The sequence below is a fragment of the Prinia subflava genome, chromosome 4, assembly GCF_021018805.1.
Source record: "Prinia subflava isolate CZ2003 ecotype Zambia chromosome 4, Cam_Psub_1.2, whole genome shotgun sequence".
In the NCBI taxonomy this organism is placed as follows: domain Eukaryota; kingdom Metazoa; phylum Chordata; class Aves; order Passeriformes; family Cisticolidae; genus Prinia; species Prinia subflava.
The window spans coordinates 61,373,431-61,386,678 of record NC_086250.1 but is presented as its reverse complement, the minus strand read 5'-3'; the positions used below and the strand labels follow the sequence as shown (position 1 = coordinate 61,386,678).

Genomic DNA, 13,248 nt, shown 5'->3' with positions numbered 1-13,248 from the left:
CCGGGGATGGGGAGGGACCGGTGCTGCCAGTCCAGCCAAACCTTTTCATCTCCCCTGGCTGAGGCAAATTCTGCAAACATCACAGCTCTGCTGAAACTCCTTTATGCTTCATAACTGCATTAACTGCATGGTGAAGGAAAAGCAGGGCAATAAAGAACACAGGGATCACCTCCCTGAAGGAAATAAACCTGCATCTCTCACATGCAATTTCTATGCCTGCTCCCAGCAGTTCACTTCTGTCTGAGGGGGACAGCCGTGTAAATATTATTCCGTGAAAAAAGAGATCATTTTAAAGACATGAAGGTCTCTTTGTCTGGTTCAATGAGCCACAATTCTGTATTGCACTGCAACAGGTTTTCCAGATCAGAAGCAGAAGTACCCTTTAATTGTAACTCATGCAGAAGGAGGAAAGGGAGAGGTCTCCTCTAAGCCTTTTTTACCAAACGCTGCAACACAGAAAAGATTCTGCTGAAAAATGAAACTGAGAAATGATTAAATGTAAAGGAAAATGTGGTCAACTCACATTAGTAGCCACACAGCAACCATAGGTATCATCATGGAAAACATGAGTTTGTTACCTTGGAAATGTTAATATTGCTACCAACTGCCCTTGGCTGCCTGAAGGAGTGAATTATGATTCTGTAATTTATTTTGGGAACAAACACGAGGAGAGCAGCCTGAATCAGATCTGTGCAGTGGCCGGAAATTAAATGGTCAACTTGTCAGAAGTAGAACTGTTCGATTTTTGGTTCAGTGACCAAAAAGAAAAGAAATAGAAAGAAAAAGAGATCAGCTTTGGCCAACATAAAAGAATTACTGCAGGATCTGGCACAAAAAAAATAAATTAAAATATCGGTTAGGTCAATATGAAAATCTTCAATGAACCCAAAAAATTAGATAAAGACTCTTGTTCAAGCAGAAAAGTCTCATTCCATTTTCTGATTATGCATGTAACTTTTTTTCACATTCAGTTTCACAATTAATATACTTCTCCAAAATAAAAAGAGGAACTATGTTTTGAAAGTAACAGTAATATATTTCAAATATTTCACTTCTTCCCATTTTTCATTAAAATGTTACCAAATTCTATTCAAGTACATTATCAGTTTTTGTGTTTTACAAAATCAGATTACAAATGAATTTGCTACGAACATGGAAATTCCAACTAACTAAATTCAGAGAATCATAGAATAGTTTTGCTTGGAAGACCTTATATATCACCTGGTTCCTTTCCCCTTGTCTTGGGCAGGGACACCTTCCACTAGACCAGATTGCTCAAAGCCCCATCCAACCTGGCCTTGAATGCTTCTAGGGATAGGACATCCACAACTTCCTTGGACAACCTCTTGCAGTGTTTCACCACCCTCACAGCAGAGAATTACTTCTTAATATCTAATCTAAACCTGCTCTCTTTCAGTTTGAAGCCATTCCACCTTGCCCTGTCACATCATGTCCTTGTAAAAATCCCTCTCCAGCTCTCTTGTTGACCTTGGACACCAGAAAGCTGCTCTATGGTCTCCTCAGAACCTCTTCCCTGGGCTGAACAGCAACAATTTTCTCAGCCTGTCTTCCCAGGAGAGGTGCTCCAACCCCCTGATCATCTCCATGGACCTTCTCTGGACTCAGGGCAACAGGTTCAAGTCCTTTTATGTTGTGAACCCCAGATGTGGATACAGAACTCCTGGGGTCTTGAGAGGGTGGAGCAGAGGGGCAGAATCCCCTCCCTCACCCTGCTGACCACTCTGCTTTGGATGCAGCCCAGGACAGGTTTGGCTTTCTGGGCTGTGAACACACATGGCCAGCTCACATCCAAACTCTCATCCACCAGCACCCCAGGTCATTCTCCTCAGGGCTGCTCCCCATCCATTCTGCACCCAGCCTGTGCTTGTGCTTGGGATTCCTCATGCAAGAATGCTATCAACTTGAAAAATATCTGACAGGGTATCAGCCATGACCAAATTAACTACAATATTTGGAAAGCATTAAAATATTTGCCAGAGGTTTTGGATCTTTATACTAACCTGAACAATGTTCTGAAGACTACACTTGTTTTGGGCCAGAGTCAGAAGAATTGCTGTATTTTATCCAGGGATTCTTTTTTCCAAACATATTAGGAACTATTCTTTTAAGCACTTTTAAATACTGATTCTTTGATTTTGACACCTGGCATACCCACAAACTGCTGCATTGCAAGGCTGGGCAACAGGCCATTAAACCAGGATCTTTGCCTTGGCCAGTTTGGCTGTTTAGTTTCTCTCTGCAGTTCTTACTATAATAATTATTTCATCCAGGGTGCAGATGAATGTGTCTAATTCTGGAAGAAGTGTTGTTTTTTTCTAGAGATGCATTTCCCCTGTGAGATAGGAGCACTGGAAGGTTATTGTGGGCTGGAAACCACAGCTTGTTTAGCCAGAAAGATAAATATTATCTATATTTTTGTTCTTTCCTATGCATTGTATTGTCCTGGAGAGCAGTGGGAACAGTGGAAGGCAAAAGGCAGAGACCTTGCCAAGCCCCGTGATGTGATGAATGACTTCTCACATCCCAGGGTCTGACGTGAGGAGAGGCCACAGAGGGTCACAGTGCTGTTTTCAGATGTTAAAAAGGATGATCACCCACCCACTGCTTTCGTTTCTAGCACAGGAAGAGCTCCCCCATGCAGGATCCACACGGGAAGACACAGCTCTTCCATGAAGTGTTTCTCTGCAAGAACACAGGCCTCCTGCCCAGAAAAGCTGATTTCTGCATCCTCCCTATCTCATTTATGACTATTCTACCAGACTTGTTGAATGATATGAGCACAAACCTCTCAGCCATACAGAGAAACATATTCCCAGATTTCTTCAAGTCTTCTGGGCAGCGAGTGTTGTGTGCTTTCCCTTTTCCCATTTCCTTTCCTCCTCTTTGCTATCATGTGCACACAGACAGACAGTCAGCTCTCACTATTCCAAGGACACATTCCCAAAGCACATTCCCAGGGAGCAACTTACATACCCCACTTGTCGACAACCAACAAGAAAATCCCTTCAAATCCTAGAAGGGGCAGGAGCTGCCTGCAGATGGGAGGCAGCAGGATGAGGAGGGAAAACCAGCATTTGCTTTTGGATGCATGCCTGTGCATGAAAGGGAGCTTGCTTGATGGATTTCCCTGTACAGAGGTTTTTTTCTCTGCCAACTTTTGATTATCTAACTGCACTCTTGAAAATTACACTGGAGAGATGGAAAGGGGGAAACAGTGAGGTCCCTTCTTCTGTGGGCTTTTCACCAGCTGGACCCCTCAGTGCACAGCCACATTGCAGCCAGCTCTGGAAGGGGACACGGGAGAGGTGCCAGCATCCAGCCATCCATGGCAGCAAGGAATGGTGAACAGGGCAGTGGGAGACCCAGGCACAGCTGGAGCCAGGGCTGGCACACAGACTCTTTTCTTGTCTCAGCTCTCTCTGGTCATACCTGTTTATTTATAAAACTACCCTTCAAGGCGACATGGGGAGGAATAAATAACTGTCTAATTTGAGGCAATCCAAATTTTGGTAAGTGCATTTCAACTCAGTCTGGTTTATAGCTCAGTTCCCTCAGGCCAATGAGCACAGCCCTGTCTCCTGTGGGAAACAAGGAGTCACAGACCTGTATGTGTGAGTAGAAGCCATTCTGGGAAACACACAGAGACCTTCAACCCTTTTTTTTGACGATTAATCTGCTCACCAGGCTGCAGAAGACCAAGGACCCTCCAGTTCCCCCTCTGCTGTATCTTGCAAAAGCAAAGAAAGAAACCAGCAACCACTCTGCATGGCTGCACGCCCCAAGGCTTCTGCTCCAGAAGAGACACAGCAATAGTTTTACACACGGCCTCACAAATATGTCCAACACCCAATGAGCCCCAACACCCAGAAGGCTTAGCTTATTAATAATGCTTCTCATCTAGCAAAATTAAATTAAATTTTACTCTGGGCATCTCAGTCAAATACTCTGCACTGTCCCTCGGAGCTGCTTCCTCTGAGCAGGCAGATAGGAGGAGAGGGTGAGGTGATGGGGGTGAAGGCATACAGGGCCACCATCCATCTGATGCTCCCCTGCTGGCACCCAGCTCTTCAGCAAGGAGCTGGGGCAGGCTGTCCCCAGGCAGGCACACCACCTCCCTGGGGACAGGCTGAACCAGGCAGGCACACCACCTCCCTGCTGGCAGCAGAGCAAGGCATCCCCTCAGGGAGGGTCTGTGGGGAGTGCTGGTTCCACTGCAGGGCTGGATACACACTGGGATGTTTGTCACCCCAGAAACTGAGACAGAACTCAGACATGCACTGAAGCACTTGCACAGCATAGAGAGAAACCTGCATTACACAGAATTTTAGGAAGGTCAATGTAGAAGTTTGACAGAAAGTGGGGAGGGATGGGATGTAAGACGGGGTAGTGTAAGGTAAAGCTGGCACCTGAGGGGAGATGGATTCTGCACTCAGGGCTCTTGCAGGCTGGACTTCAATAGACACAGTCTAGAAAAGAGCCATTGATTTCCCTTCCCATGGAGTTGCTAGTGAAACTCTCACAAGCAATATTAATATCAAAGTGCTAGAGAGGAGCAGGGAACAGCCACTTCTGTTTTGTTCCCAGGATGGAAAAATGTGGCATGAGGGATGTTATAAAGACTGTAACAAACAGTCTTCATTTTGGTATAAAAGCCTTTGGGAAAGTGCCCGAACTCCCTTCCTGCTCCCCAGCATCTTTCACAAGTCACTCATGTCCAGTGCCCCAGGACATCCTGCTTTGTAGACTGAGATGTTCACATAAAAGACATTGTTTACAATAGGTCATGAGGAAACACCAAAAGGTAGCAGTCAGTGATGTCCTGATTCCCTGGGAAGACCAAGGATGCCCCCTGGGTGGACAGAGAGGAGCCTTGGGGAGACCTGTATCAGCAAAAACCACGTCAGCAAACAGCATCCCCAAGCAGAAAGCCAGGCTGAAAGCAGCAGGACAGGGATGAACAGCCAACAACCACAGTGCAGGGAGTCCGGGGTGACGCAGGTGATGCTGAAGGTGGTGAGACAAAGAACAAGCCACAGGTGCCTCAGCCTGAGGCTAAGCTGAACCCAGCTGCCCAGGAAACACAGACACCGTGGAGGCAGCAGCCACTCCAGATGGCTGGAGTGGCAATGGCAAGGAGCCTGTGGCTCTGTGCCTGGCCACTGGGTGCCATCTCCAGCCCCAGCCAGGACCTCTCCAGCTGCAGAAGGACAGAGTAATGCCTGGCCCTGGACTGTGGAATTAACAGGTACAAACCCTAAAGCCCCCACAAACCCCAGTACTCCCTCTTCATGCACGATATACACACCGCCAACATGGTCTAAGACAAATGTTGAGTGAGAGATATAATAAAACAAAACAAAGTCCTCAAAAAAACCCACTTCCTTGACCCTTCTCTTCCTTTTAGGAAAAGAGTAAAATGGATGCATCTGAGGACTGAAGGGACCTGGAGAAGGTCCTGTAGGTGTGGACCTGACAGGTCTCTGTCTCCATGATGTCACTGTCCATTGGCAGAGCCCAGCAAGAATTGTGTGACACATGCTCTGGCTTCTGTTTCCAGGACTGACCTAAGAGAAGGAGGAATGGAGGAGCACTACCTGCCTCTCAAGAAGGCATCGTCTTGACAACCTAGGAAGCTCTTTCCCCTGCTAGTGTGCTTTGGCAGATGTCAAAGATTGCACTTACACAGTTTGTCCTATGTTTATCCCAAAGATGAGTCCCAGCTGGTGGGGGAAAAAAAGGTGAGAATTACACAAACATTCCAGGCACACATTGCACTCTGTGCACCTTTCATGCCCAACGAAAAGGCAGGAAATGTTAAGACAAAGAAAGGAAGCATGTTAGAAAGACTGAACCTTTCATCAGAGACTACTGAAATTCTCATAACAAGGGCTGGTATGAAAAGTTGCTTGTTCTCAGAGGTAAGACAGTGCCATTTCCTTCCCTCTCCATGCAGCAAACACTGATGACAAATCTAAACCACAGCTGTAGGGCATGAGACACACAATGCAAATAAAGGTTGCATCTGAATCCATCCCAGCTGCATCCCCACAGCCATTATCAGATTGAAAATCATACCTCAACCAGTCAATATGCAAATCCTGTAGTATTGCACCATCATAAAAAGCTACAATGTTTCAAAAGAAGTGGCCTCCAAAAATCCAGATCAAGGCAATAATAGGGAAAATGAGAAATGGTGCCAGTCTGACAGTCTCACCCTGTTCTACCTAATGAGCTAACAGAGGTTTGATGGAATAATCAGTGCAGGAAATGGAGAAATGTCCTACACATCACCATGCCAAAGTAACCAACTTATAAATCATTGACTGGTCACCTTTGGTCATGAAGGTTTATGCCTTGTTACATACATACATATATACCTATATCTATAGCTATACACACACCTATTTATATCTATACATATATGCACCTATTTATATATATATATTTATATACAATTATAAATATTCATTATTTGTAAGCAAAACACATGTTAGAAATTTCTACTTAAAAGCAGTTTACATGGACAGATTTTGGCAATGAATTCCACAGACAAATTATACATATTAGAAAATATCTCAGGACACGGAAATCAGAAAATATGTGCAACACTCTCACAGAAACAGTATTTTTGCACCCTTTAACCATTTAGGGCTTTCTTTTGTTCCTTGACCCCAGTGCTGGGTGAGATGCCATAAGAAAGGCTCATGCACACATGGCTGAGGCAGAGATCATTTCCCCACGTTCACAGCCCAGCCCAGCCCAGCCTGCCCTGCACAGACCCACAGAACCAACAATGCCGTGTCTGTCCCACAGTCAGATGTCACCTCACAAATGTGGGTCACGCCAGCATGCCATGCTGGCTTTGATTTCTGTTATTTGGGGCAATCAAGTCTCCTTTGCAGGGGGGAGCAGCCCCCTGATGAGGGGAGAAAGGATTTAACCGGAGATTACATCTCTTCTGCAAATTTGCAAGAAAGGCTCATTTAGGCCTTTGTGGACCTTCTACCTCCTTTCATCAATCCTGTGCCTGATGACATCTTTGGCTGGGCCATCTGCTGGTGCTTATGATGCCCACAAATTAGTGATGACAGCCAAAACCGTTGAAATTTAACATCTTCCCTAGCAAAACACAGTCTGTAAGAGGCTGCCAGCTACGACCTTGCCTACCTTTTTCTTTTAAGGTTGGCACTCTTCATCAGTCTCCGGTCACAGGATCCTAAAAGCACAACTCTTTAAAATCTGTAAACACATACCACATGAATCTTGGGGCCAGACAAGAGCTTCAAAAATATAGACAATGCATTGGTCAACGTGAAGACCTAGAAACTCATATTGCCTCAATAACATACTAAGGCTCAGATCTGAGAAATTCAAACAGGCCACAGTACTCATAAAACAGCCTTCCTTTCACAAAGCTTACTTTGTGCAAGAAAATCCTAAATACAGCACAGCGGAGTCAGGGAACGCTCTGGAGGCTCCGGTGGATGAAGGCATTTTTAGTAAATGCTGACCCAAGATGAAATTTTTATGTGCTATGAAACCCTTGTGCAGCTGCAAAGTATTCCTAGGGACCTCAGAGGAAAGGAGATGCTTGAAGAGCAAGGGTCTTCCCCATTCCTAATAATTCCCTCACCATTGCTACCTATTGCCAGACTCAGGATTTGAATGTAAGGGTCCCTTAAGAGAAGAGTTCTAAAATAATCCCTGGACCTAACTGGACCCCCACGAGCAAAATTTTTCCACACTTCTTTGATTTTAAACAGAAAATGATGGAAGTGTCCATTCTTCCAGAGATCAGAGGAGGGTGTAAGTGGGTGAAATTAAAGGTTTTGAGGGAATAGCCTGCAGAAGACTCAAGAAGCTGACCTGGTTCTTGGGCCGATGCTGGAAAACAGATGCAAATCTGCTCCTCTGTTACCACTGCAGTAGCATCACTTCCTGTTCATTATTTACTTTTTATGACTCACTAAACTTCCTAAACTTTAGCATAACTGGTACAGAAAGTATCCATGCCTGAGTTTCTGCCACCCAGTCACAACCCTGATTATACCTTGAGCAGCATCACTAATTAAATTCCAGTTATTTTTTTCTTCCCTTCCTTCATGTCAAACTCAAATACATTTTTATTTAATAATGATCTGAACAATACAATTTACAGTTAAAATGCCCATCAGAAATGTAAGCAATCCTAATGAAAAGAGGTACTAAGTCACAGTCTATATTTCTAAAATACAATGATTAGTAACAAGGGTGGAATTGGACAGACTTTAAGCAACTTTTTATCAGTGCTGAAAGAGTGTACAAATACCACTTAAAATAGTTGAAAACTATTTTTTACAACCTATCACAGCAACAGTTCTAGACAATATACAGTATATCTAAGAATAGTAGCAGTCATAGATGGAAACTGATAACATTTGGGGACTGAAGGTTAATCCTTTCTTGAAAAAAAAGGAACAATGGAGAGTGAAATAGAAACTCAAGTCCCATTAAAGAAAACTATTTTAAGGGTAGAATGATGAGTTTTAGCATCAATCATGGGAAAAAAGTTCAAAGTTTTTCTTAAAAGATCTAAATTTGAAACCTTGGGAAAAAGGAACTGTTTGCAGTGACAGCAAAAAAATCTTAAGGAATAAGAACAAATACAGTATAAAGATAATCCGTTTGTATTTTTTAAACACTATAAATCTGACTGCTCATTTTGAGCTTTCTGTGATTAAGGTCAGTAAAGACTCAATGTTTAGTCAAGTTTATCCTTATTTCTTTATGCAGTTCCAATGTACTTATCTGCCTGTAAATCATGGTACATGCTCTCAGCACTGAAGGCACATTGACATGGATTAGAAAAATCAACTGCAGATTGCAAATAAACCCAAATGGAGCTGTATGAAAAATTTTCAATTTGTACTGGTTTTGGCTTGTGGGTTTTTTTCTTTTTTTAAAGAAATTATGTTCTACTCTGCATATTACAGAGGAAAGCCCAGGAGAAGACCAAAAGAGGATCATCCCTATCTACCAGGAAAGCTACGAGCAAGGCAGGCGAGCCCTGACGCTGCTCCCCGAACACGCGGCCACCCCTGGCTGAGAGGAAGCTGAGCAGGTGCCTACATTAAACCCGTGCACACTGTCAGTTTGCATTTCAGCAAGCCCATAAGTGCTTTGCCAGCTCAAGGACTTAATTACATTTGAAATAAGCTAATTCAAGGAATACAAGTCTGCCAAAGGTAATAAAATTGTTTGCTGATGTATCAAGTCAGTCCTCTTATATAAAAGAGTGTATTTATATGCAGCATGGGTCTGGTCCTATTCAATTGGTGATTAAATATTTACTGTTTGCAGGAATAGGGCCAAATCTGGAGTAATTTTAAGTATTACAGGAGAAGTGCTACATCCTAATGTAGCTAATTTAACTATGCAAAGTAGGGAATATTATTGCCTTTGTTTTACCTATGAAATTCAGAGGCACAGGGAAACAAAATGCCAGATTCAGGGTGCCAGAGAAGCCACTTGCAGAAACTCTTGTGCTTCCTGGGCAAGTGTCTTCTGCCACACATGCTGCTCCTCTCCTGCCGTGTTGGGCAGCACAGGGGACAGCTGGGCAGAGGGCCGAGAGCTCCTCTGGCTGCACAGAGGTTTGGCTCCCCCTCTGAGTGCCCAAGGAAACGTCTAAACAAATTAGCAGAAAGTCGGTGGCTGATTTTTTTAATCAGATTTTTTTCTCATCCAGCCCTTGGCATATGGTTCCATCCAATCCCCTCCTCTTTGAACTCGATGTTCTTGGATGCTGCTGTCACCTGCTCCTGTAGACGGAAGGGGCAATAAAACAGGGCCTCACTGGAACTTGCAAAGATTCAGACCATTTTAATACACTCTCTGAGCAGGTGTATTTTCATTGTACATATGTAAATCTTCCTTTGTCCTGTGCTTCTGTGCAGCATATCAAAAATCCTGCTCTGTGTCCTCACAAGACCACCTTTAAAGTTTTATTTTTAAATGATAAATTCTCAACCAGTACAGATGGGTATTTTCAGCATCTTTAAACTGTATTATATAAAATTCCACATTACTTCAAATTATTTCTTCAGATTGTATACTCTGTGGTTTTTTTCCTTGTGCTATATTTAACAGTGATAATTGTTATATTTAAAAATACCCACATATTTCAAAATATCTAACTGATTAAGTGTGCTTAGCTCAAGAATATGTCTGCTGCACTGTGCATAACAAATAGTGCTTCTTGACATGGTTTGGCATGGGTAGGTTTTTAATCAATGCAGGAATTTGAAAAGAAATCCCCGTTGCATATTGGATACAAATCAGGAGGCTGCTCACACCGAGGTGTACCTGCATCCTGCACGGTGTAAACAAGTTAGTGTTCAAGTTCGGCTTGTGGACTTCCTCTGTGTTCATGCCTTGAACGCGTCTGTTTTCTCTACACTTGCTTAGCACGGTGGCGTTAAAGGACACCCGGAATGGGCGGGTGGCCCCGGGCAGAGGCTGCGCCCGCAGGGAGGGCGCGGGCACGGACGGACCGCGGGCGGGCTGTGCCGGCAGCGGAGGCTGCTCCGGGACACCCCGCAGGAGCTGCCCCCGAGCGGGCTGGGCAGCGGCAGCCCCGCAAAACCTCCCTGCAGACCAGGGAGAAACCCCACCAGGCGCAGAGGTAGGTTCAAAGACGCCGCATTTTGCTCGGTCAGAGGCAAAAACAGCGACGGAAACCCCAGCCTTGGCCACCTGAAAGGTCTGGAGCGCAGCTGGGGTGCTGCTTCGCAAGCTGGTGCTTCAAAATTCAAAAACTCTCTGAAAAGGGCGAGCGGCAGAAGAGCATCCCCAGAGAAACAACCTCTGTCTCTGCTCCTCAGCATGCAGGACAGTCGGACTGCCCTGCCCGCAGCTCCCGCTGCCCTGCCCGCCACAATCCTCTATCCATAGACCAGCAAAGAGGCTTAAATACGGGCTGAAGGCTTGGGGGGAAAAGGCAGCAGCGAGGAAAGGGGTGGTTCTGTCATTTACGTGCTTGAAACATAATTTCAAAAATCTAGCATTTAAAATCGTGTGAAATGGAAATCCCAGCTTCTTTTTTCTCTCTGCACCTCTGTGGTTCAGCAGGTTGGATGCAATTTACCTAACCTGAGTGTGCATCACAGGCTGTAAAATCTAAGGTTCTAAGGGAAAAAAAAATATCTGGTGAAGTCATATAACCTAAATATGTGGGGTTTTAGAAAGGTCACTAGTATTTTAAAATCAAAATTTTCCTATGGACTTGGTAAAACTGTTAAAGCTTACACATAGACAAAAACTTCAGGATGCCTTATATTGTGTGAAAATGAGTATTTGATGTGTTTGTGGTTTATGCCTTTACACTAAAAAATTCAATCAGAATCTTCACATAACTCAACTATTCAATAATTTACCTGAAACCTAAATTTTGAGCTGGAACATATCAAAACCAGAAGTTTAATTCCGTCTTTAGCCAGGGACGACCACACAGTATCTGCTTTTGAGCAAGGTGTCTAAAACAAGCATTTATTGTCATTTTCTCCGATTTCCAATTGCCTACTGCAGAATTAGCTGTTATTATTCTGTAGCATCGCAAACTCCAAACACACAAAGAGAGAAGAAGGATTAGAGAATGTAGCCTTAAGCAGTCTCCCACGGTTATGAATTTAAAAATATTTCACATATGGAAGTTTTCTGCACGGAGAAACGGTGCTGAGGCTGTTGCACGGCACAGTGCTGGTTTCCAGGGGCACTCTGCAGCCCAAAGCAGCTGCCCGCAGCAGGACCTGCCCGAGAAGCCCCGCTCAGCCCCGGGCTGTGCCCCTCACCCAGTACAGCCCCCAGGCAGCGACACTACTTTGTGAACAACTTTGCCTATTCTTTTTAGTTCATTCTCCTCCGCCTGGGCGCTCACAAAAAACAGGTTTTTTTATTAATTCTGGGCACGACCCTCCATCCCCAAGGCCACCTGTGAGTGCCTGACCCGCGGCTGTCGTCCGTGGCCCCTGCAAGGGAGCAACAGGCTGGCACTGCCGCCTCCGCGCGCGCTCGGCGGTGACACACGGCGGTGACACACGGCGGTGACCCGATGGCACCGCGCAGCCCCCCAGGACAGGGTGATGCGCTCGGTGCTCTGAGCGCCGCTGAGCCGCGAAAGGGACAGGCTGCCAGCAACTTGTGAGGCTCCGGATCCGGCCCGGGGCCGGGCGAGGAGCGCGGACTCGGAATTTCCTCTGCCCGGGCTGCGCCGGCGGGAGCCGCGCCGAGGCGAAGCGGCGCCGGGACGGGAGCGCGGGCGGCGGTCCCGGAGCCCGGGGCAGGTGGGGACGGTCCGGCACGGACGGGGCGCTCCGCCGAGCCCCGCCGGGACTGTCCCGGGGTACGGCACACGGCCGAGTGGGTCCCCGTCCAGGGGCCCGCTTTCCCCCCGTTTTCCTCCCCGCGGGACACTCCGGGGCCGCCCGGGACGAGCAGCGCCGAGCGCGGCGGGCGCCGCCACCTACCGTGGTACTCCTGGCCGGGCACGTAGGCGGACGGGTTGCCCGCGATGTGCAGGGCGATGAGCACCTCGCCCTGCTCCCCGTCGCCCTCCAGCTCGCCGTGGTGGGTGCAGAGGAAGAAGAAGGGTGAGAAGCGGGCGCGGGGGGCAGCCGCCCGGCCCGCCGCCAGCAGGGCACCCAGGGCGGCCAGCAGGCAGGGCCAGCCCCCGGGGACGCCCCGCCGCCGCTCCATGCTGCTGCCGCCGGCGCCGCTGGGGCATCCAGGGCACGGCGGGGCCGGGGCGCCGCTCCGCTCCGCGCCGCGCGGGACGGGGCGGGACGGGACGGGGCGGGCGCTGCCCCCCGCCGGGCCCGCGGGGCTTCGCGGGGAGCGGAGCTCGGCCGGGGCAGGGGCGGCCCCTCCGCGCCCGACGAAGGCTGCGCCGTCCCCGCCTGCCGCTGCCGGGGTGCGGGGCACGGAGCTGAGAGTGCGAGGGCTGGGAATAATTTATTTCCCCCGGTGCCGGGGTGGGAGGGAGGGGAAGGTCCCTCCCCTCCTCCTCCTCCTCCTCCGCCGCCGCCCGCTCCTCCTGCTCCTCGCTCTGCACGCCGGTGTGCGGTGCTGCCGCCGCGGACACGGGGGCTGCGAGCTGGGCTCTGCTGCCCGCCCTTTGTCTGCCGCCGGGTCCCTGTCCCTGCCCCGTCCCCGCCCCTGCGTCCACTAACCGGCTTCTGCCCCTGGCTCTGC

The 13,248-nt window shown here is 47.5% G+C and overlaps 1 protein-coding gene across 1 annotated transcript in view; it reads right to left on the bottom strand.

Annotated features, from left to right (window-relative positions):
• The window catches only part of RELN (reelin), a 277,609-nt gene extending 264,592 nt beyond the window's left edge, over positions 1 to 13,017 (bottom strand). Inside the window, exon 1 of the mRNA XM_063396915.1 lies at positions 12,525 to 13,017. Within this exon, the coding sequence (XP_063252985.1) occupies positions 12,525 to 12,753 (229 nt within the window). The 5' untranslated portion in view covers positions 12,754 to 13,017. The remainder of the gene's footprint in view (positions 1 to 12,524) is intronic.
• Positions 13,018 to 13,248: the final 231 nt, after the last annotated feature.